Here is a 24,733-nt window from a genome sequence, read left to right on the forward strand (position 1 = left end):
TTTTCATGGACCTTAAGGTCCTCAGTGGGGCATACTGGTAAGAGCCATTTGACAGTGGAACAGACTCCACTGTCATGGATGCTTTAGCTGAGATTCCCACACTGCAAGTGGGGTTGGACTAGATGACCATAGGGGCCCCTTCCAATTCTACGATTCACTTTAAAAAGAAAACAACGATATCAATATAATGATTGCTCAGGTCCATCTCCCAGGAGTGCAGGGAGGCATTCAGACACATCAACAGGCATATAGCCAAGAGCAGGTCCCAAAGGCAGAGCTGCAATCATTTATTTTTGCTCAGAAATACGTCACTTAAAACAAAAACACTTACTTTGAAACCATTTTCTTTGGCAAAATGCAAGATCATAGATCGTCTCTCGCGTGTGGTGTTTGTAGCATCAAAAACCTTTGAGGGTAGAAAAGAAGAGAAATAATGTCATGGGGCTTATTATTATTTTTTATTGACATGCACTTATCTTGAAAGGAGGGGTATAAATTGGCTTTGGGTGGTTACTGGCTTGTGGCAACGTGGAGATGTGCTTTTTTAATTTATGGAATACCCTCTCAGCTGAAATATGAGAAGCCTCATTAGTATTGGCATTCGACCGGCTCCAAAAAACTTTCCCCCTAGCACATCTTCTGATTTTATTGTTTTAACTTTTTGAAAACTGTTCCAATTCTTACGTTTTTTAATTGTTCATTTTTACTGTATATTTTAATTAAGGATGTTTTAATGACCCAGTCAAGTTGTGCTTGTGGGTTTTAATTCTGTTTTTGACTGAGTTGTCCTCTGCTTGGAAGCTATTTTGGCATATAAATTAAATGCTGTTTCAACAGAAAGTTATGTTCCCAGGGTGGCTGATAAAGCAGCAAGAAACAATGGAAGCATAAATTAAAATTATTGGGGGTAGAGGCTACAACACGATATACCCCAACAGAGCAAACTAAAATAGGACGAGTCCATTTAGACATACGCTAAAATAAAAAATGTTCGAAAAGAACATTAGCCGGTCTTAAAAGCATGGGGAAACAATTGCTGCGGGGGGGGGGGGGGGGACATTCCATTTGCTTTTTTAAAAAATGAAGGAGTGAACCCAGAACCTTCTTAACACAAAGCAAGTGGTCTCCCACTGAGCTAGAGCCCATTAGGGCTCTTCTAGTCTTAAGCCAGAGTGCAGAGGCAGTTTCTGTAGAGCACAAGACTCTTAATCTCAAGGTCGTGGGTCTGAGCCCCACTTTGGGCAACATTCCTGCTTAGCGGAAGGGTCTGAGTAGATAACTCTTGTGGTCCCTCCGACTCTAAAATTCTATGATCCTACGTGTTAAAGACAAGAAGTGTATTCCCTCTTGCCCGGTAAGTTTAAGATACAGTGGTACCTCTGGTTGCGAACAGGATCTGTTCCAGAGGCCTGTTCGCAACCTGAAAAGAACGCAACCCGCATCTACACACCTGTGCATGCGTGGGTCACGATTTGCCACTTCTGCGCATGCACGTGGCGTCATTTTGCGCATCTGCGCATGCGCAAGCGGCAAAACCCGGAAGTAACCCTTTCCAGTAGTCATACCTGAAGTTGAATGCGATTCGGCTCAAGCGTGTTCGAGTTGCGCCCCGCGGCAACCCAGAAGTAACGGAGCGCATTACTTCGGGGTTTCGCCGCTCACGCATGCGCAGACGCTCAAAATGATGCCACGTGCACGTGTGGAGGCGGCGAAATGTGACCCACACAGCCGCGTCTTGTGTTCTGTTCGGGATGCGAACGGGGCTCTGGAACGGATCCCGTTCGCATCCCGAGGTACCACTGTACTTCCGGGTCGCGGCGGGACGCTACCTGAAATCGCGCAACCTGAAGCAAACGTAACATGAGGTATGACTGTACAGTGGTGTAGGTGGGGTGTCAATTAAAAGAGACAGAATCGGCACACCCCTGAGCTGAAGTGTACACAAGAGCGCCTTTCCCCCCTTGGAGACCAGCTGCGCACACATGGCCTCAACAGGAAGCTGCAGACAAGCTCCAGAGACAACCACATCACTCTCAGGAAGCAACACTCACCGCAATCTGGCCACCTTCCTCGGACAAGTACAGTTTGACATCTCGCAGGGCGGCTAAGGCACATTGCCTGCAACAACAGGGAAAAGGAACAGGTTCAGGACATTTCGAATCACAGCTTTCACAGGAAGCCCAAGGGCCAACTGGCCCCAATTATGCTACCCCCCAAAAAAAGACACGGAAAGATGACGTTCCATCCATCAGCTCCCAGAGGCTCCCCACCCCATCCCCAAGGAGGGAACCCCGGTTTGTCCCCACGCTTGGCTCTTCATAGGTCTTCCCCATGGGTCTGCAAGGTCAGTCACTGCCCTGATGTGCTGATCTGGACAAGAGCTCTGTTGAGGCTCAAAAGCCAAGTCCACGCAACCAACAGGGCACCTTGCTACTTCTTATATTGGCTTGGGGATACAGAGCACCCTGGGATGCAGGTGGCGCTGTGGGTTAAACCACAGAGCCAAGGGCTTGCTGATCAGAAGGTGGGCGGTTTGAATCCCCGTGACGGAGTGAGCTCCCGTTGCTCAGTCCCTGCTCCTGCCAACCTAGCAGTTCGAAAGCACGAAGTGCAAGTAGATAAATAGGTACCACTCCGGTGGGAAGGTAAATGGCGTTTCTGTGCGCTGCTCTGGTTTGCCAGAAGCAGCTTAGTCATGCTGGCCACATGACCCGGAAGCTGTACGCTGGCTCCCTCGGCCAGTAAAGCGAGATGAGCGCCGCAACCCCAGTCATATGTGACTGGACCTAACGGTCAGGGGTCCCTTTACTTTTAACAGAGAACACCCTGGAGAGGCTTCCCAACCAGCACTGAAACACACCAGCTCCCAAAAGTCAAACTTTCAGTTCAAGAAAAGAGCAAAAGGTAAAAAACAAAAAAACCAGGATGGAGGGAACTTGGAGCATAATAGCTCGACTTACTTGCGGACTTTCATAGCCTCCTCATTATCAGGACGAAAGAAGTCGTAGGAGCTGTAATGTTTCACGGCCTCGCGGCGATACTCCCCGACATTGAACACTGCAAGGAGAAAGGAGGAGAGTCAAGGCGCCTGCACTTTTGTTAAGGGAGAAAGACATGGAAACCCATGAAATTCAACGAAGTTCTCTTCCCAAAACAAGCTGCATGGGTCGGGCTTGTATACAGCCACTTGCCTGCCTGAAGGGCCCCTTCTTTTGTAAAAGCAGATGAAAACATGACTCATTTTCCTCCAGACGAGTGAAAAGCATAGACACATGTTGGGTCGTGGGTTCGAATCCCATACTGGGCAAAAAGATTCCTGCATTGCCGGGGGTTGGAGTAGATTACTCTTGGCGTCTCTTCCAACTCCACAATTCTATGATTCCATGCTACCAACATATTTGTGGAGCCGCAAGTGATTTCCAAGAGAGACTGTTATTTGATGGATTGCCTCTGTCTCTCTGGTTTCTCTTTGGGAAAGACCTGCGCTGACCCAGGTACCTCAAAAAATGATTTGAGCTACAGGCCCCTCCTTATAAATCTTGGAAGCACACAATGAAAATCACTAGCAGATTAGCAGACATAACAGAGGTTTCCCAGCACTTGAGCCTCTGAAACAGGTCACCAAACTCCCCAAATAGCTTGGTCAGCGGTCCAGTTCCAAGAACTGACTTTGGGGCAGATGCAACATGCATCAAAATGCAACTCAATGTCATCCACGAGAAATTATCAGAAGCTGTAAGAGCAAAAAAGAATAACTCTGCCGGATGAGACCAAAAGTTACTTAGTTCAGCTAGGCTAGCTAGCCGACCTAACCGGAAGAGTCCGCGACCAGAAGGAGGAGGAGTATCAGGAAGAATGGGATAAATTTAATGATTATTTAGTTAAATTTGTTAAGTTAAACTAACTGGAAATAGCTTGCAGATACTTAATGGGCTTAGGATTTTATTTATGTTAAGTGATGAATTAATATGTTTAATTCTATAAGGTGAAGATCTAAGGATGTTAATGTTTAAGTTAAATTTCATAAAAATTGGGATTTGGAAAACTATTAAAAGGACATGCAATGAAATTCAACCAAGGGGAAGCGAGGAAGTCACTTAACAAAGTTAATAACTGTAATTTTTAATAAGGCTATGATTTATGTTTGTTTTGTTTGTTTGTTTGTTTGTTTATAATATTTTGAAAACCAATATTTTTTTGGGGGGGGAAACAAAAGTTAATTAGTTCAGCATCCTACCTCCCCAGAACAGCCAATGAAATACTGTATCTAATGCACCATCAAATCTAATGCGCACCAAAAAAAGGTGCACATTACAGTTGAGTAAATACGGTACTTCTTAGAAGCAGGACCTGTTACTCCCAACACAGGCACCCAGGGGCTTCAGCTATAAAGCCTCAAGTCAGCCCGAAATCTCACCTTTTGTCGGGACGCCGATCCAGTTGAGGTAGCGGGTCAGCTTCTTGGAAATGTAGGTTTTCCCACGAGCCGGGAGGCCAACCATGACGATCACAGTGGGGGAGTTGGTAAGCTGAGGGCCACATGCTATGGGCGGGTGAAGAAGGGAGAAAGAAAACGGCTGTTGAAAAGGGAGACAACTTGTCATATTTATAAAGGCAGGCAACTGGGATCATAGAATTCCAGAGTTGGAAGGGTCCAAACCATCTTGTCCAACCCTCTGCAGTGCTCTAGGAATATGCAGCTGTCCCACACAGGGATTGAACGCAACCCCAATCAAACTAATTACCAGACAAATTATAAAAAACTCAATCAAGTACATCACTATTTTAATTTGGTCTTTCACCCAAACCTGCGACTTGAAAAACCGTTGTTGTATTCAACTACTAAAACTACTAATGACACTTAATATACGAAAACACCGCCCCATTATGAAAATTATTAACTCTTCCTTTATTGATCTTTCAACCCCATCAAGCATCTCTGCTTGATGAAACTTTGGATCACTAATTAGGTCTTTGCCTAATTATTCAAACCATTACGGCCTCTTCCTAGCCATACACTACACCCCAGATATTTCTTCCGCATTTTCATCTGTCGCCCACATCCACAGAGATGTCCAATATGGATGGTTTATCTACACGCCAATGGCGCATCCATATTCTTTGTCTACATTTACCTCCACATTGGACGAGGCTTATATTACGGCTCCTATATATTCATCGAAACCTGGAACACTGGAGTCCTCCTCCTATTTCTCGTAATAGCCACGGCGTTTATAGGCTACTTATTGCCTTGAGGACAAATATCAATTGAACTTGCAACCCTGGCATTATCAGCGCCATGCTCTAACCAGCTGAGCTATCCAGGCTGGCCAGCACGCCTGGCTCAATAGAGATAGTGGTGCCTTGCAGCAAGAGACGAAGATGTAAGCTAAGATTTCTGCCCCGTTCCACGGAATTAAACTCAGCAGCTGACCATAGGCAAATCACCACCTCTCAGCCTCAGTCTCTCTTGCTGCGATATGGGGATAAATGAGACCTAATTCCCAGATTACCAAGAGAATGTGTGCAAAGCAACTTGGAACATGTGAAAAGCATTATGTGAATGTCCTGGTCGCTTATCAGCCTTTTCTACTGCAGCCTCGAGACAAAACCTGCTAGACATCAAGGACTGAGGTGCTGAAAGCCTGCCGACTCATCCTTAGACTGGGACATGAGCCAGACAGAGACAGCCAAGCAGCAAGGACACTCAGGAAGAAAGCATGATGCAGCCCAAATCTCCTGCTGTTCTGAAACATACACACACGGGTTTGTTTGGGTTATTCGGAGCACAACTCAGAATTCAGCAGCCTAAGAATTTCAAGTTTCTGCCCCTTGCAGGTCACAAAAACAGAACAGGACTTGAGAATCACATTACTCCCAGAACCTTAGAAGCCACTCAGAGAAAAAGCCGAAAATTCTACAGCAGTGTTCCTTCCTTTTGTCTAAGTTCCCCTGACATGCAAAGTGCAAGTCACAGGTGTTGCTAACAACTCTCAAGACAGCAAGCTGGCTGTCACTCAACAGAACGGAAACTCATTTCTTTGCAACCCAGAACTCCACTGCTACTCTCCCAGAATTTGGCACAAGAGGGCTTTGTAAATCTCTGGGTTTGGTTCTCCTACCTGCCACGTCCCTGTAGCAAAACAAGCGTAATAGTCTATAAAAGTGCATTGGCAATGAGAGCATGATGGCAAAAGGATTCTTGCCAAGCCATCTCTGCCGGTCTGTGGAGGCAGGAGAAGAGTTCAGGGCAGAATGATGAGCAATTGGCACCCAGTCCGCCGTGATGGTGCCCAGGGGAGTTTCAGAGTGGAAAGCCAAGCCAAATCCAATAAAAAGTTCCAGCCTTCCTTTCTGGCATTCCAAGAATCTCTGCCAAGAGGTTTCACACAGGAACAAGGTGGGTAATCCTCCCAAAGGAGGATGCAAGCAGGTGATGTACGGAAGAGCCTCGCAGCATGAAATGTAGGAGCACAAGGCTGCTGCCTTATACAGAGTCAGACCTCTGGGCCATCTACCTCAGTATTGTCTACACGGACTGGCAGCAGCTCTCAGAGGCTTCAGCTGGCAGTCTCTTCCAAGTCCTATTTGGACATGTCAGAATTTGGTTACAGCAATATCGAGAAACTGAGAGCACAAGCTCTACATCACCAAGGGGAAAAGGCCAGGGAGAAAAAAAATCTGGGCTGGGTTCATTATCAGCCACACTTACAGGACCTTTCCTCTTTGAATTTTTGATGCTTCAGGACAGCAGGGACCCAGAAGGACTTGAAGTCCTGCTATGCTTTAAGAGTACACTGGTACCTCGGGTTAAGAACGTAATTCGTTCCAGAGGCCCGTTCTTAACCTGAAACTGTTCTTAACCTGAAGCACCACTTTAGCTAACGGGACCTCCCGTTGCTGCCACGCCGCCAGAGCACGATTTCTGTTCTCATCCTGAAGCAAAGTTCTTAACCCGAGGTACTATTTCTGGGTTAGCGGAGTCTGTAACTTGAAGCGTCTGTAACCTGAAGCGTATGTAACCCGAGGTACCAATCAATTGGGGGGGGGATTCAGCAAAGCCTGGTTCTCTTCGTTACTGTAGGTACCACTTAACAGCCAGGAGTGGTGAAGCAGAGGCATATGACCACGTTTAAATTCCATCCTCATTCCAAGGCTCAGATGAAGGGATTTGGAGCCAAGCGCATCTATTGTTAAAATATTACTGGAAAGCCACGCTCGAGTGCGTGCTTCGTCAAACACTCTTTTCTTATTTTGCTCCAGGCTTTGAATGCAGTTAAGTGTTTTCTCAAAGTGCAGCAAGCCTCCAAGCTTATCCAGAATTTTTAAAAAGGCTTTCCAAAAAGCTACACGCTAGCAATATATATATTTTTCACACATAACGGAGAAGGGGTTGCCGAAAAAGTGGGGTGCAGGGATGTGTGGGGTCTTGCATCAGAAAGCATTAATGCACGTATTTCAGAAGGAGGGATGTGAGGAAAGGTTAATGATGCGGCTCAGTTATTTGTGGCTGTTTCGGCTTTCAGAGAGGGCTACATGAGCACTTAAGCAAGGAGAGGCTTTTTCGAAAAGAATTAATGTTACAGGACACAATGTGGTCCAGGAAGGATATTGCATCATTTATCCTCAAGCATGATCTAACAGGGACATTTCAAACACTGCAAGTCGCTCCAGACAGGCAACAGACCCAATAACTGGGAGACACAATCTCATATCCCAAGGAAAAATAAATTAAGTGTTTGAAGTCTGGAGGGGGTTAGTATATACGAGGCTCCAGAATATATTGCGATTCCATGCAGCAAACCAGCATCAGTTCTGTATTCAATGCCTTCTAAACTAACGGTCTGAAAGAATCTGGTTTGGGACCGTAATAAATTTCATTTCATTTCAATCGTCTGAAAAGAACTGCAGGTAAAGGACCCCTGGACCGGTTTAAGTCCAGTCAAAGGCGATTATGGGGTGGAGCGCTCATCTCGCATCTATACCTGTCCTCATACCTGGAGCGGCTGAAATTGTCAAGAAACTCTGGCAAACACCCAGAAACAATTCTATGGAATTGGGGAGACAGGTCATTGCCAGCTACACTTCACACTGCAAAATTACACAAGAGACAGCAGGCACTATGTATTCTGTACCATGGGGTTGGTGGAAGGGGCGGGGGCAACGGCACTTTGAAATTACAATGCAATGGTAGAGCTTAACATGTTTAAGGGGCTCTTTCTGTCCTCACATGCCACACCAATGCAATATGTGAAAGAGGGAGCTCTCCCCAACACCATTCTCCTCCCTTGCTGGCCGCACGTCATCCCTGCCCATTGAGCCAGCAGCGCCGCCAGATCCTACGTGGGAGACGTGCAATTTGACAGAAAATGAATGGATCGCCCCTAGGAAACCCAGCAAGGCATCACTCTGCAACAGCAGCAGCAGCCCTGAAATTAGATCTCTCAAAGACCACACAGACACACCCACAAGGCATGCAGAGTGAGTGAGCTGCAGGATGCTTTGAAAGAAGCAGCAAATGACTCCTCCCCTCCTGGGTTTCACTCTATTTGCATCAGATAAGAGCCCAAGCTGAATGCATCCCATTATTTCAAGCCTTCCTCATCTTTTTTTGCAAAGAGGTACCCAGAAGAGTAAAATGAACCCAGAGCTTGCGAAGGGAGACTAGGGTTTTTCCTTTATGCTACAAGGAGAAATTGGCGTAACCAAAGGAATATCTACCTGCACAATTGCAAACATGAACAGAAAGGCTCTCAGAGAATAGGAATGGGGGTGATACTCATTTTAAAGACAGGGTATGCTTTTTGAAAGGGCCCCAAAGACTGTGCGTAAGGAAGCGCCACCTGTTCCCTCCCCCCATAAGGCTAACCCTTCATGGCCCAGAAGGCGGCAAAGCCAGTCACGAGGCAACAGGGATGGGAGATGAATGAATGATTCAGGGTTTCAAAGCCCCCACCTACAACTTAAGGGAGGCTTTCCAACATTGCTTGTAGGACAGTAATGCTTAGGAACATCCCCGGTTCCTTGGGGGCTTTTAAAAGACAAAACATAATTAAAACCCGGAGGGGAAGATGTGGATTGAGAGAAAATGCCTGGATTAACTATGTGCATGAATTAATTTGACTGCCAGGGAAAGAGGGGGGAATCAAGTGAAGATTGCAAAAGGAAATCCCTTTGCAAGAGGCTCGTCTTTGTGCCTAGCTGCTCTTAAGAGAGCAGGTTCAGACATTGCTGGACTACAACTCCCATCATCCCTGACCTCAGGCTACCTATGGTTGTGGGCTGATGAGATTCTGAAGTCCACATCATCAGGAAGGACAAAGGTTCCCCTTTCTGCAAAGGCACAGCAGATAGGTGGCAGCCCCAGTGAAACCCTGCTGTTAAGAAGTTGCCTGTTCCACAAGAGAGGCTGCCTTATATGGTGCAAGGCCTTTGGTCCAGGCAGCACAGGATCAACTAGGTTTGCTCAGCCAAGTCTCCCAAGGTTGCAGGCAAGGGACACTTCCAGCCCTTATCTGGAGATGCCACGGACTGAACCTGCCTGGCTCCTGATGCAAATCAGATGCGTGGCTGAGCCAAGGACCTTTCCTTTAAGTCAGACAACTGGTCCACAAAGCTCAGCTTCCTGGGATCGTTGCCAATCAGGCCAGATCCATACAAACCACCTGAAGGCCCCCCACAGAATGCTGGGAAACGTAGTTTCGCACCGAGAGAGCTACAATTCCCAGCACCTTATCAAACTACAGTTCCTAAGATTCTTTGTGGCGGCAGTGGGAGTCATGTGCTTAAAATGTGTGGGGTGAACCTGCCCCTTCCACTAGAGGCACGGGGTCCTTCTGCAAGCAAAACTGGGAGAATAGGAAAGGGGAGGAGGTAATAGGGGGCGCTTCCTCGGAGGTGCAATGCGGCAAGGCACCCATCCCTCCTCCTCCTCTCTTGCAGCCCGACCTTTTTCTCCCACCCACGTGGAGCCGGGGTCTCTTCCCGCCGGCCCCAGCAACCCACTCATCCGGATGGGCAGCTATTTTCCCAGGGGAACGATGCCCCCGCCGGGGGATGGTTCCCACGCTGAGCGATGCGCAGGCGGCTGGGACACGCCTTTCCCCGAGGAAAGCCGAGCACCAGCTTGGGTCGCCACCGTTTTGCACGCCAAAGGAAGCCTCCGGTGCGCTCTCCAGGAAGCGGGAGACCTCGAGCCATGGGGGACCGACGCTTTCCTTGGAGAGCTGCCGGGAGTCCCCAAGGCACCAGCCGGAGCTGCATGGAGGAGCCGCGGTGTGACTCAGCAGCGAGGCAGGCGCCTGCTCCGCACATCGCGCGCGGAGAGCCCCTTGGAGGGGAGCGCGCCCCTGCCGCCGCCATGCGAGTCGTGCAGCGCATCGCATCGCCGCCGCGGCGGGAGGAGGGCAGAGGAAACGGAGGCGTGGCGCACCGGCGCATAGGAGAGCATTTCAGGTCATCCACATGGCCCTGCCGGCCCGGCTAGCCGGGAATAGCTTCCTCCCTGCCTCGCCGGGCCTTCGCCACCAGCGACGCAGAAGCGCAGCCGGCTCTCTCCTTCCAGCCGGCAGCTTCTCCAAGGCTCGGTTTCAACCCTTTTCCCACGGGGGGGGGGGAAGCGAGGCCCGGCTCCCTAGCCGCCGCTTCTCCGCACGCGTCAGCCGAGCCCTTTCCGCCCGCCGTGCAGGCGCGGCTTGTTTCCGGGTACCGGCGAAGGAGAGGCGCGCAAGGTTGCCGGTGGCCGGCAAGCCGCACGGTGCCGGCTCCCCGCCCACGGCGCCGAAAACGGGCGCGCGGAGGGGTCCACGCGGGGCTGCACAGCTCGAGACTCCCGTCCCACCAAAAAGAGAGGCGGGGGAAAAAAACACTTTTCAGTCTAAACAAAACCATGAAAACGCCAATTCCCTGGCGCACAATTTGCGCACAGTGCGTTTTACGCACTGGGTGCTACCCAATTTCTAAAAAATGGAAAAAATGCATTCTAGTTTAAATCAGATCCTGATTTTTACCAGACCCATCTTTCTCCTCTACAGATTTTAGGGGTCAGTCGGGTCCTTTGCGTACCCCCCTAAAAAGTCCCACGCCCCCCAAATCACGTTCACTCTCCTCCACGAATACTCAAGGACGCCCCCTCTCCAAAACCGACGCCGAGGCGCCTCCAACCTTCAGCATCTCGCGCCTGGTTTAGCGGATGCGATGATACTCCGAATCCCTGCCGATTAATTGCACGACCCCCGCCGAGTGATTCCCACCCGCAGCCCCTATTGTACTCACATCTATGGGGCAGCGCCGGGTGATTGTCGGGCGGGAGCCAAATTTTCTGGATGCGGCTTTGCGTTAGCTCCATCGGCATTTTTAAAGCGAAGGTCTCGACGCGCCCCGGTTCCACTTTGGGTTGAGGATGCGGCGGCCGGAGGAAAGGCGAGACGTGGGTGGAGGGAAGAAAACAAAGGGAAGAAGCCCTTTCTCTTTCCTTTTTATTGTTATCTTTTGGGTCTGCCTCGCTTCCTTTTCCAGGAATCGGGGGACTCCTGTCGTCTCTTAAGGCGTCTAGGCTGTAACGCAATTTAATATGTATCTAAACCGACTTTCCAAAAAGAAACTCCCCCTTCCCCCTGCAGGATTGAAAGGACAGCTCTCTCTTCGACCCCCGGTCAAGAATCGGAGTAAGCCCTTGCAAAGCACGAAAGCGAGGCTGTTAGTCCTTAAGTGCCCTTCTCTTTGGGATCAGATTAATAGATGCGCTCCGCATCGGGTTCATTCAGCGCTACGAGTGACTCGCGGCTGCCCGCACGGCTATTTCTATAGGCCGGCCTGCCGGGAAAAAAACGAGCCTGGCGTCACGGCCCGCCTCCTCCTGCCGGGGCCAAGGGGGGCGGGAGAAGCTCTTTCGCTCCCTCTCGCGTCCTGAAGGAGGAAAGGAGGCGAGACGCGGCGCAAAGCAGCCCCCGGCTGCCCCCATCCGTCGGCCGGCTGAACTGAAGCCGGCGGGGCGCGCTCTGCAGAGACAAAGCGACACGAAAAACCTTTTCCAGGCGGGGCAACAAAAGGTCCGTTTGAAAAGGAAGATTAGTAAAGGGTTCCCCCCCCCCAACTTGGGTCTCTAGCTACAATTACAGCTGCGATTCCCTTCATCCCTGACCACTGGTCCTGCTAGCGAAGGATGATGGGAGTTGTAGTCCGAGAACAGCTGGAGACCCAAGCTGGGCAAACACTGATTTGATACATATTCCCAGATGTTGGTGGGCTACAGCTCCCATAAAGGTGAAGGTAAAGGGACCTCTGACCATTAGGTCCAGTCGTGACCGACTCTGGGGTTGCGGTGCTCATCTCGCTTTATTGGCCGAGGGAGCCGGCGTACAGCTTCCGGGTCATGTGGCCAGCATGACTAAGCCGCTTCTGGCAAACCAGAGCAGCGCACGGAAACGCCGTTTACCTTCCCACCAGAGTGGTACCTATTTATCTACTTGCACTTTGGCGTGCTTTCAAACTGCTAGGTTGGCAGGAGCAGGGACCGAGCAACGGGAGCTCACCCCGTCGTGGGGATTCGAACCGCTGACATTCTGATCGGCAAGTCCTAGGCTCTGTGGTTTAACCCACAGCGCCACCTGTGTCCCAGCCACAGCTCCCATATCCCCAGCCATATTCCCAGATTCCCAAACGTCTTGCTCTGCTTTCCTGTGGACCGCATCAGCAAGGCTGAGAGAGGGGTCTTGTGGTCAGGGCAGCCCAGGACCTCCTGAAAAGCTGCTCAGGATCGTACCTTGAAGAAATCACTTTGGTGCTGCTAGCACAGCAGTTTGACTTCACCCCCCAGAAGCACACTCCCTTGTCTCTTGAGACAGACTGAACGCCAACAATTCTCACATCAGATCCTTCTCAACCAGCTTAGCCAATGGCTGTGGGGTGGTGTTTATTGCTGTAGCACAAAAACTGGAGGGGGACCCAAGACTGAGCAACAATTCAACAAGATACAGAGGATGTTGTGGAAGGAAACAATTAAGCCTGTTTCATCCCTACTGGAGTTGTTTGGACAAGAATTTTTGGGCTTATTCCCAAGAAAACCTGCACAAAATATTGCAGCAGCGGTATCCTCATGGCAGGATTTTGGGGCTGAAGTCCAGGGCTCCCTCTCAGCAAAAGCATCCCCAAACACACCAGGGCTTTCCTACTGCATATTGAAATAAGGAGGTAAAGCACATTAGCATCTAAAGAGCAGCACCCATGAGGCCATTAAACACAGAATTTAAAATTACTTAACTGCATCATTTGTGGACTGCACATTTAATAAACATGCATTTAACAAACATGTATTTAATTCTCTCACTAAAATCAATGGGACTGTCCCTAGCAATCCAGTGAGTGCAATGGGATTTACTGCTGAGTAAATCCCCAGCCAGCATGGTCAAGGATGGATGAGGGGAGCTGTAGACCGGCAACATCTGGAGGGCCAGAGGTTTTCCCTGTCCCTGGGAAAAAAGTATTTCTATTGGATCATAAAGGGAAGGCTGTGAAATTATTTCCTTTTAATCATTCGACCAAATCCAATGATCACTTTCCACAGAGAGTTGCATGCATGGGAAGCTGCCTTATACAGAGCCAGACCATTGGCCCATCTAAACCAGTGCTGTCAACACTGACTGGCAGCTGCTTTCCAGGGTTTTCCAGAGGGGTCTCTCCCCATCCTGCCTGGAGATGCCAGGAATTGGACTGGGGGACCTTCCATCTGCAAAGCAGATGCTCTTACTATTGAAGAAGAAGAGTTTGGATTTGATATCCCGCTTTATCACTACCCGAAGCAGTGATAAAAGCAGCTAACACTCTCCTTTCCCTTCCTCCCCCACAACAAACACTCTGTGTGGTGAGTGAGGCTGAGAGACTTCAGAGAAGTGTGACTGGCCCAAGGTCACCCAGCAGCTGCATGTGGAGGAGCAAGGAAGCAAACCCGGTTCACCAGATTACGAGTCTATCGCTCTTAACCACTACACCACACTGGCTCTCTCTCTCTCATTGAGCGATGGAAATTTCCTTGTACGGAATGAAATTACCAGTTCATCTTGCTCAGTACTGCCGTCACCCCTTGGCTTTCCAGTTAGCAGCCCACAAGCTTCATTCAGGTGGCCTGCGGCTCCTGTGGAGTTAGGGTTGAAGAAATATTTTCATCTGTTTTTAACTGAACTTATTATTGCATCTTACTGTACTGCAGTTCTCGCTATAGCACAACAAAACACAAGACGGCCATACCTCGGAAATCGGAAGGAATGTGTTCTGGAAGTCCGCTCGACTTCCAAAACGTTCGGAAACCAAGGCACGGCTTCTGATTGGCTGCAGGAAGCTCCTGCAGCCAATCAGAAGCCACAGAACCAACATTGGATGTTCGGGTTCCAAAGAACGTTCGCAAACCGGAACACTCGCTTACGGGTTTGCAGCGTTCGGGAGCCAAAACGTTCGACTTGCAAGGCATTTGACTTCTGAGGTGCAACTGTACAGAAGAAAAGAAGAAGAAGAAGAAGAAGAAGAAGAAGAAGAAGAAGAAGAAGAAGAAGAAGAAGAAGAATAGTAGTTTGGATTTGATATCCCGCTTTATCACTACCCGAAGGAGATTCAGAGCGGCTCACATTCTCCTTTCCCTTCCTCCCCCACAACAAACATTCTCTGAAGTGAGTGAGGCTGAGTGATTTCAGAGAAGTGTGACTGGCCCAAGGTCACCCAGCAGCTGCATTTGGAGGAGTGGAGACACGAACCCGGTTCACCAGATTACGAGTCCACCGCTCTTAACCACTACACCACGCTGGCTGAAAGCAGCAACAAAAAATACAATTTAAAAAATGGCCATATCTAGCCAAAGTATAGTTGCTACAAGACACAGAAAAATCATTAATTGGTCCCAGAAGACCCTCAGCAATTTTCAAGTGGTCCATAGTGGGGAATGGTTTAGGAACCACTGGGTAGCCGGGACTCACAGCCTCTCTCCGGGGTTTCAGACATGGCACGTTCCCAGTTATACCTGGAGATACTGGGATCAAATCTGGGACTTTCTAAATGCAGAGCAGATATGCCCTACTGCTGATCTACAACCCTTCCTTACTATGCGAACTCTATACTAGCCTTGCCTCTGACTGGGAACAAGGGAACTGGCTCTGAACTAGTTTTTCTCTCTCTCTTTTTTTTTTTTTTGCTTTCTGGTGCTCTGAAATGGGACATTGCTGGTAAATTGAAGAGGAAACCCATTTTATCTCGAAAGGATTGGCAAGGCAATTTTTGGAGCAACGTTTAAAATGATGCTGCTGGATTCAGAAAAGAGAGTTGCACACGAGAAGGGGAGAGGAGAGAACAGGGCCTTTGCATGGTACTAACTTGGGGGTTTTCTGCAAGAGAAATTATCAACAGGCATTTCCACAAATGCAAAACTAGCTGCTTGAAGGAATGCCATTCTGATTACCATTTAAAGGTGCAGCACAGTCCTCAGGGCGCACCTATCATTACGGACTGCTGGGGACTTTGCATAGCGTGCCAGGGCTGGATTTGGGTTTCTGTTTTGGATGCAAGAGTTCTACACCAATCAATGTTGCTTCAAGCTAACAGCATTTCCAAAGGAAGCAGCCTTGCACTCAGACCCGTTGTTTTCCCAGCCTTGACAGAGTCTAGCTCTCCAGGGTTTGGGGCAAGGAATCCCTTTCCCAACCCTGCCTGGAGACCTGTTGAACCTAGGATCTTGTGCATGCAAAGCAGATGCTAGTGTGAGCTAGTGTGAGTGTAGTGGTTAAGAGCGGTGGACTCGTAATCTGGTGAACCAGGTTCGCTTCCCCACTCCTCCACATGCAGCTGCTTGGGCCAGTCACACTTCTCTGAAGTCTCTCAGCCTCACTCACCTCATAGAGTGTTTGTTGTGGGGGAGAAAGGGAAAGGAGAATGTTAGCCGCTTTGAGACTCCTTAAAAGGTAAAGGTAAAGGGACCCCTGACCATTAGGCCCAGTCATGGCCGACTCTGGGGTTGCGGTGCTCATCTCGCTTTACTGGCCGAGGGAGCCGGCGTACAGCTTCTGGGTCATGTGGCCAGCATGACTAAGCCGCTTCTGGCGAACCAGATCAGTGCACGGAAACGCTGTTTACCTTCCCGCTGGAGTGGTACCTATTTATCTACTTGCACTTTGACGAGCTTTTGAACTGCTAGATTGGCAGGAGCAAGGACCAAGTAACGGGAACTCAGCCCGTCATGGGGATTCAAACCATCGACCTTCTGATCTGCAAGCCCTAGGTTTAACCCACAGCACCACCCGTGTCCCATGAGACTCCTTAGGGTAGTGATAAAGCGGAATATCAAATCCAAACTCTTCTTCTTCTCTACCAACTGAGCTATATGGCCCTTACTAAACAGGAACACAAGGAACTGCCTTATATTGAGCTACATCACTGGTCCATCTAGCTCACCATTGGCTATACTGACTAGCAATGGGATTTCAGACAAGGGTCTTTTCTGGGCTGTGCTTGAAGATGTTATAGAATGGACTTGGGACCTTCTGCATGCGACCCAGTTGTTCTGCCACTGAGCTGTGATTCTTCTAGGGCACCTTTGGACGTGGTTATGGAGGTTTGTGGATAAGAGGAACACAAAAACCGACCGACCTAAAAGCAGCTGTTTGGATCTCACAGAATCCTAGAATTGCACAGGGACACTAAGGGCCATCTAGTCCACCCCCCTGCAATGCAGGAATCTTCAACTAAAGCATCCATGACAGACTGCCACCCAACCTCTGCTTAAAAACCTCCAAGGAAGGAGGTTCTCGCCCGGTATTTGATACTCCTTTATGATTAAGGTCCTCCTAAAACAGGCCAATAACATTCTGCCACCCAAGTCCATTGCATTATGCAAGTGGGGGCGATCTGTGGGTCTCCTTCAGGGTTCCAGGCGTATGATGAAGCAGAGTGGGGCAGCCTGGGTCAGAGCTCCTGGAATACAGGGCATCAGCATACGGCCTTAAATTTTGTTCATCGTGACCCGACGGACTGATTTCATATACTAACACTGCCGTCAGTGTTGCATGGCCCTTTTGCAAAATGCAAGCGGGCAGGACTCTGCCCCGAGGAGATTACATTCTAAAACGTGCTACAAAGATGTTGTGGGGGGAAATGGAGGCAGCGGAAAATAGCCAGGGCAAGGGTCATTACCTGGCACCCTTGGACAGCGGCTAGGACCCTGGCACCCTTTGAGAGCCCACCACTGAACACCCCCCAAAAAACTTTAATTTTCCCCCAGCCATCACTCTGAACAGCACCAGGCAACTGAAACCATCGGCCACTTTAATTTTCCACCTCTCCCACAACATAATATCAGAATGGGGGGGTGAAGACCCGGGTGGATGTGTTTTCCCTTTTAATTCTCTCCCCCACCCTTTTATATTCTTCCGACACGGAATATTCTATAGCCCCACCCACGCTTGTATCCACCTGCATCTGCGCACACATGGCTCAATCCCTAAACACTCTGCAGCTCGAGTGAAATTTGCCTAGCGATGAAACGCAGCTTCCTTAAGTTAGGGAGAGGCCGGCCACAGAGAAAGCAAAAGGGGGTCAGCTGACTCACTCTGTGGCTGTGGCACGTTCCTCACGTCCCACATGGTTCCGCTGGGGAAGGAGACAGACCAGCCTGCCTGTCACTCATCCCGGGATGCAGGTGGTGCTGCAAATCAAGGAGCATCCTGCAGGGACCACTCCTTCCTCAACTCCATTCTTGGTCCCAGCCACCAGCCCAGCATGTGCCTCTCTCGTGCTCAGAGAAGTGCCCTTCTCCCGTTCTTGCCTCCAGGGGACTGACTGGCACTCAGGAGCAGCAGGCGGGTGTGCCCTGGCAAGGTTGTGCAGAGCGCTGATATTACCCACAATGCAGCTCAGGATACTGAACTATATTTGAGAGCAAGCCTTTTTGAGTAGACATTTTTTTTTTAATCACACTCAGCATGTGGTTTTGAACTATTTTAAACTATTTTTAGATATGGATTATAGATAGATAGATAGATATAGATTGATAGATAGATATGATCCATACATAAAAACAGTTTTGAATTGTTTTAAGTTGTTTTATATACAGTGGTACCTGTGGTACTTAATTCGTTCTGGAGGTCCGTTCTTAACCTGAAACTGTTCTTAACCTGAAGCACCACTTTAGCTAATGGGGCCTCCCGCTGCCACTGCACGATTTCTGTTCTCATCCTGAAGCAAAGTTCTTAACCCGAGATACTATTTCTGGGTTAGCGGAGTCTGTAACCTGAAGCGTCTGTAACTCGAGGTACCACTGTATGTGTACAGTCATACCTCGGGTTGAAGTAGCTTCGGGTTGAGTGTTTTCGGGTTGTGCTCCGTGCTGACTCGGAAGTAACGAAATCGGTTACTTCCAGGTTTCACTGCTTGTGCATGCACAGACGCTCAAAATGATGTCAGGTGCATGTGCGGAAGTGGCGAATTGCGCATGTGCAGAAACGGGTTGCGTTCTACTCTGGATGCGAACGGTGCTCCGGAATGGATCCCATTTGCATCCAGAGGTACCACTGTATATATTTGTGTGTGTGTGTGTGTGTGTGTGTGTACATTTAACTGCCTCTCTTGCCCTTCTTCCATACTCATATTTTTCCCCATTGATCTTATGTTCATTTCTTGTTAAATGTCCTCAGTTATTGCTACCCAACCAGCCACTAAAAAGCTGAAACTAATAGTACACAGAATGCACACATTACTTCCAGACAATCGGTTTACTGAGGTCAGACTTTGCGTCCGTCAAGAGGAATCCTACAATTTTCAATGTGCTTTCTCATCGCTTTCCTTATTGCAAACAACTTCAAACTTTTTGGGGAAGTGGCTTTGTTGCACAAGACTTCCAATCAACTTTAATTATGCAATCTGGATTTGAACTCGGAGCAAAACAGCAACAGTCCGGAAGTGCCCCTGCTTACACGGAATGCATATATGCAGATTTACACCTGGAATTTCCTGGACATAGCCAGGATGCAGCCATCGGAAACAGTATCTGGGTGAAAATCTTCGGGGAAACAGTGTCCGGGCAAAAAAAGAGCTCAACAACTTTTGTGTCCTGACTTTCGCTTTCTGAAATACGGCAATACACAAAGGTCCTAGAATGCAAATCTGTCGTCTTGCAAGGCAGGGATAAGTCATGCCTGTGAATCAAGCATCAAAGTTACGAAATGATGACAAACGCAGTTCAAATGAAGCACAAGTTGCTCAATAGCTGAATAAGAGAAGGGGTTTTTGGTGTGTGGTGAATCTAATATATATTATCAAAGCAGGTTGTGCCCAGTCTTGGGAGAGTCCATTCAGCTCTTTCGCCACCCGAACAGAGTGTCTGTATCCCAGATATTATGGGTTGCTGGTGATGAACCACTCTTCCCCCTCTGTTTTTATTCTCTTTTGCATTCTCAGGCAGGAAGAAAAACAACATGAGCAGGCTATTTAAAACAACTTTTGGACTGGATTCAGATTACAAATCACAGATTTGTTTTGTATTGTATAAGCCAGGGTACACAAGGAGTGCAGAGTGATGTCTGCACTTTTCACAACAACCCCGAAAGGTAGGTTTGGCTAAGAGACTACAGGCCGCAGGCTGCGTACATTTGAATCGGTATCACCTTTGAGACAAAGTAGTGCTCCATCCAACATAGGTTTTCCTCTTCCGGCTCCTAGTAGCTGTTACAAAATAAGACCTTGTAAGCCCAGTTCAAGGGGGACACAGGTGGCGCTGTGGGTTAAAGCCTCAGCGCCTGGGACTTGCTGATCGAAAGGTCGGCGGTTCGAATCCCTGCTGCGGGGTGCGCTCCCGCTGCTCGGTCCCAGCGCCTGCCAACCTAGCAGTTCGAAAGCACCTCCGGGTGCAAGTAGATAAATAGGGACCGCTTACCAGCGGGAAGGTAAACGGCGTTTCCGTGTGCAGCTCTGGCTCGCCAGAGCAGCGATGTCACGCTGGCCACGTGACCCGGAAGTGTCTTCGGACAGCGCTGGCCCCTGGCCTCTTAAGTGAGATGGGCGCACAACCCCAGAGTCTGTCAAGACTGGCCCGTACGGGCAGGGGTACCTTTACCTTTACCTTTAAGCCCAGTTCAATGACAGGCAATGACAGGCCTAGACAGTATCTTGAGAAGTAGAGACATCACCTTGCCAACAAAGGTCTGTCTAGTTCAAGCCATGGTTTTCCCAGTAGTGATGTATGGAAGTGAGAGCTGGACCATAAAGAAGGCTGATCGCCGAAGAATTGATGCTTTTGAATTATGGTGCTGGAGGAGACCCTTGAGAGTCCCATGGACTGCAAGAAGATCAAACCTCTCCATACTGAAGGAAATCAACCCTGAGTGCTCACTGGAAGGACAGATTGTGAAGCTGAGGCTCCAGTACTTTGGCCACCTCATGAGAAGAGAAGACTCCCTGGAAAAGACCCTGATGTTGGGAAAGGTGGAGGGCACAAGGAGAAGGGGACGACAGAGGATGAGATGGTTGGACAGTGTTCTCGAAGCTACCAGCATGAGTTTGACCAAACTGTGGGAGGCAGTGGAAGACAGGAGTGCCTGGCGTGCTCTGGTCCATGGGGTCACGAAGAGTCGGACACGACTAAACGACTAAACAACAACAACAAGCCCAGTTCAAGTAGTAAAGCGAGAACAGAGGAATCAAGCAAACTATTAATATCATCCTTGGCACAGATAATTTCTGGTAGGATTAATGGCTTGTTAAAGGCTGGGATAACGATCCATTTGGTGCCCATTAGCAGAGTTGATCTTCTCATTAATTCCCAGGAAATGCGCCACAATCAAGGTAGCCAGGGCTTAATTTTTTTCCTTTCTTAATCTGATGGCCAGATAACCACAAATGACCCTTTTGCTATTTTGACACTGTCCTGTTCTTTGCCTTCCGCTGCTGTAAATCAGCTGCCGGAAAATGAGCGCCAGAACTGCACAGCAGTTAGGAGCTAATAGCGATTACGGGTAGGTTACTCTCTGTGGGGTTTTCAGTGGTTACGTGTTGGTGGGGTCAGGGGAAGGAGGAGTTAACTACAGGGGTCAGCATCCTTTTTCAGCACTGGGCCAGTCCACCGTCTCTCAGACCTTGTGGAGGGCTGGATTATATTTTGGAAAAAAATATGAACAAATTCCTACACCCCACAAATAACCCAGAGATGCATTTTAAATAAAAGGAAACGTTCTACTTATGTAAAAACACCAGGCAGGCCCCACAAATAACCCAGAGATGCATTTTAAATAAAAGGACACATTCTACTCATGTAAAAACGTGCCAATTCCCGGACCATCCATGGGCCAAATTGTGAAGGCGAATGGGCCGCATCTGGCCCCCGGGCCTTAGGTTGCCTACCCCTGAGTTAACAGCTCCTTAAAGGTAAAGGGACCCCTGACCGTTAGGTCCAGTCGTGACCGACTCTGGGGTTGCGACGCTCATCTCACTTTATTGGCCAAGGGAGCCGGCATACAGCTTCCAGGTCATGTGGCCAGCATGACTAAGCCGCTTCTGGCGAACCAGAGCAGTGCACGGAAACGCCGTTTACCTTCCCGCTGGAGCGGTACCTATTTATCTACTTGCACTGGTGTGCTTTCAAACTGCTAGGTTGACAGAGCAGGGACCGAGCAAGAGGAGCTCACCCCGTTGCGGGGATTCGAACCGCCGACCTTCTGATTGGCAAGTCCTAGGCTCTGTGGTTTAACCCACAGCGCCACCCGTGTCCCTTAGTGCTCCTTAGTGCAGTTCCAAATCTGACTGGAACTCCACGTGGCTGATATTTGCAGGAGGAGGAGGAGGAAGAGGACGACGAGGAGGAGGAAGCAACTGCAAGTGATGCATTTAATGCTGTATGCAACCTGCCCCTAAATCAGCTGCACAGACAAAAAGCCAGCCATCAAACGGCTCTCAGCAAAGGGAAGCCCAACCACACAAGCCGCCTGAATCCCTAAAACAGGGGTTGCAGACGGTCAGGATCTGGGGTGGGGTGGGGCAGACGTGGCCCTCCAGGCACCTCTCTCCGGCCCCCAATTCTGCATTAAAAGCACATTGCAGGAGGGAAAGGGGGAGCAAAACTCCCCACTCCCTGCCAGTCCTGCTTTTTGTTGGATTGTAGAGTCAGATGGTCCTTCCTCCCAAAATGCGGGAATTACGGCTTAAGGTAAAAAAGTTCTCCCACTGGGGTTCTGAAACCTGATAGAAAAGCAGTTTTGAAAAGAAGGAGTGGGTGGGCAGGAACTGGGTCCAGCTCTTTCATAATGAAATTATTATTATTATTATTATTATTATTATTATTATTATTATTATTATTTATATCCTGCCGTCCCCAGCCGAAGCCGGGCTCAGAGTGGCTAACAATCCACCTGTGCTGTGTTGTAAAAGGCCAGCATTTTAGAGACCTGGCAGGGCTCATGTCCCATTGCTCCTCCAATGCTTTTCCCAGCAGAGGGTCATGTACTGTTTGGTTTGCACGTTTCCTCCTTGGGGAAGTCCCCCTGCAGCAGCTGTCCCAAAGATTACTCACTCGCTGCAGACAGACACTACTGCTAGTACTACGTGTCACGTAAGGTAAAGGCTGCATCATGGGAAGAGAAGCCGTTTCATTTTTGTGCCCCCGGCGCTGCAGGGAAAAGGACCAAGGAGAAAAGCTCTGTTTTTACGGGAAGTTCCAAAAGGACAGAGTCACCATCGCAAGGGGAAAGCAGCCCAGTGAAAACTACGTCTTGGTATGGGATCAGGTGCTCTCTTCCCAACGCTGCCCTGTTCTGTCTTGTGTCACGCAGCTCTCCGTCCCATATATGCCCACACAGATGCATAGAACTGCAGAGTTGGAAGGGACCCCAAGGGTCATCTAGTCCAACCCCCTGCAATGCAGGAATCTTTTGCCCAATGTGGGGCTCGAACCCACAGCCCTGAGATTCGGAGTCTTGTGCTCTACCGGTTGAGCTATCCCGGACCTGCGTGCTTTGATCCGCAGAACTGGCACCCTTACAACGCCAGGTAATATTCATTCCGCCCTTGCAAAGAATCCATCCTGCAGTGTCTACACTTTGGAACTCCCTGCCCATTGAAAATCGGCCCGCACATTTGATGAACTCGTTTTCAGTGCCTGCCAAAAACCTTTCTGTTTAAGCAAGCCTAACCAGACAGCTAATATTTGGCATGTTTTTTAATATATAATTATATTTTAGAATGTATAGTTTTAAAAGTGCTGGTTTCGTTGTGAAAAGAAAAATGCTAACTTTTATTTAACATCTAATTTTAATGTACATTTTAACCACTATGAGGTTGGGATGAATAAGCGGTATATAAACCCTGCCAGATGAAATGAATTGGGAGCCCAATTGTAACTGGTACAAAGCCCGCAAACCTATATTTCCAGGTCCCAGCAGCAGGGCTGTAGTAGCTTAACGCTGGGTTGTTTGTTTGTTTTTTCCATCCAGAAAAAGTCCCATTTTCAATCTAATAAGAGGGTGGCAATCTGACCTAGGATGGGTCACGCCACCAATTTGTCTTCTTGTCGTCCGCCCCCCCTCAAAAAAAATGAGAGGAGAAAAGCAAAGAATGCGAAAATGGAAAAAGAAATTTAAAAATAGTCATCTTATGAATCTTGCATTAAAGTTGGGCTGGGCCGGAAAATATTGGCAAGTCCTGGTCTATAAAACCTGCCTTTCTCTTGACCGGGGAGATCAGGGTTCAGTTCCCCCATTCGCTGGGTGACCTTGGGCCAGTCACTGTCTCTGAGTCTACCTCACAAGGCTGTTGTTCAGGATGAAACAGAGGGCAGGAAAACTATGTACGTCACCCTTGAACTCCTTGCAGGAAAGGTGGGATATAAATGTTTAAATTTATAAATTTAGTCTTCCCGGTCTAAATTTAGCCTGCCCTTAGAGGAGCGCCTGTCCCTTTGCCGAACTCTCAAACTGTTTTGCAGCTCAATGTTGCCTCTTCTTCTTTAGAAAAGAATAACACTTGTGTGGAAAACTCCCTGGAGATATCGCTGGCTAGGCAGACAGCTTTGGATAGCAATGAATGGGGGGAAATTCGAGCTTAGCCAGAAGTTTTATTTGGGAAGGAATTGAGATATCTTTTGTTTGGGATAGGAGCACAACAACTTACACTCCCAACTCGCATTCGGAGTTTATTGCCTCCAACAGGCGAGCTAGAATAAACACCGTCATGGGTGGCAATTAATCCCAACAGCCTGATAGCAGTCACGAAATTAAAAGACGCCTGCTTCTTGGGAGAAAAGCGATGACAAACCTAGACAGCATCTTAAAAAGCAGAGACATCACCTTGCCAACAAAGGTCCGTATAGTTAAAGCTATGGTTTTCCCAGTAGTGATGTATGGAAGTGAGAGCTGGACCATCAAGAAGGCTGATCGCCAAAGAATGGATGCTTTTGAATTCTGGTGCTGGAGGAGACTCTTGAGAGTCCCATGGACTGCAAGAAGATCAAAACTATCCATTCTGAAGGAAATCAGCCCTGAGTGCTCACTGGAAGGACAGATCCTGAAGCTGAGGCTCCAAATGTTTGGCCACCTCATGAGAAGAGAAGACTCCCTGGAAAAGACTCTGATGTTGGGAAAGATGGAGGGTACAAGGAGAAGGGGCTGACAGAGGACCAGATGGTTGGACAGTGTTCTCAAAGCTACCAGCATGAGTTTGACCAAACTGCGGGAGGCAGTGGGAGACAGGAGTGCCTGGCGTGCTCTGGTCCAGG

General features: G+C 48.8%; 1 protein-coding gene and 1 long non-coding RNA gene across 8 annotated transcripts in view; one reads left to right on the forward strand and one right to left on the reverse strand.

The window, feature by feature from the left end:
- LOC309378846 overlaps positions 1 to 24,733 on the forward strand; it is a 180,156-nt gene that overhangs the window by 114,938 nt on the left and 40,485 nt on the right. The window lies entirely within an intron of this gene.
- The window catches only part of PFKFB3 (6-phosphofructo-2-kinase/fructose-2,6-biphosphatase 3), a 71,790-nt gene that overhangs the window by 22,585 nt on the left and 24,472 nt on the right, over positions 1 to 24,733 (reverse strand). For 6 of the 7 annotated variants that reach the window (XM_081927051.1, XM_081927049.1, XM_081927048.1 and 3 more), the window contains exons 2-7: positions 14,049 to 14,131; positions 11,275 to 11,555; positions 4,418 to 4,543; positions 2,961 to 3,057; positions 2,052 to 2,118; positions 332 to 406 (exon numbers count right to left, since the gene is read on the reverse strand). In XM_081927051.1, the coding sequence (XP_081783177.1) occupies positions 332 to 406; positions 2,052 to 2,118; positions 2,961 to 3,057; positions 4,418 to 4,543; positions 11,275 to 11,555; positions 14,049 to 14,056 (654 nt within the window). In that variant the 5' untranslated portion in view covers positions 14,057 to 14,131. The remainder of the gene's footprint in view (positions 1 to 331; positions 407 to 2,051; positions 2,119 to 2,960; positions 3,058 to 4,417; positions 4,544 to 11,274; positions 11,556 to 14,048; positions 14,132 to 24,733) is intronic. The other variant, XM_081927052.1, reaches the window with a different exon arrangement.

Source organism: Podarcis melisellensis, assembly GCF_964234715.1.
Source record: "Podarcis melisellensis genome assembly, chromosome: 10".
NCBI lineage: Eukaryota > Metazoa > Chordata > Lepidosauria > Squamata > Lacertidae > Podarcis > Podarcis melisellensis.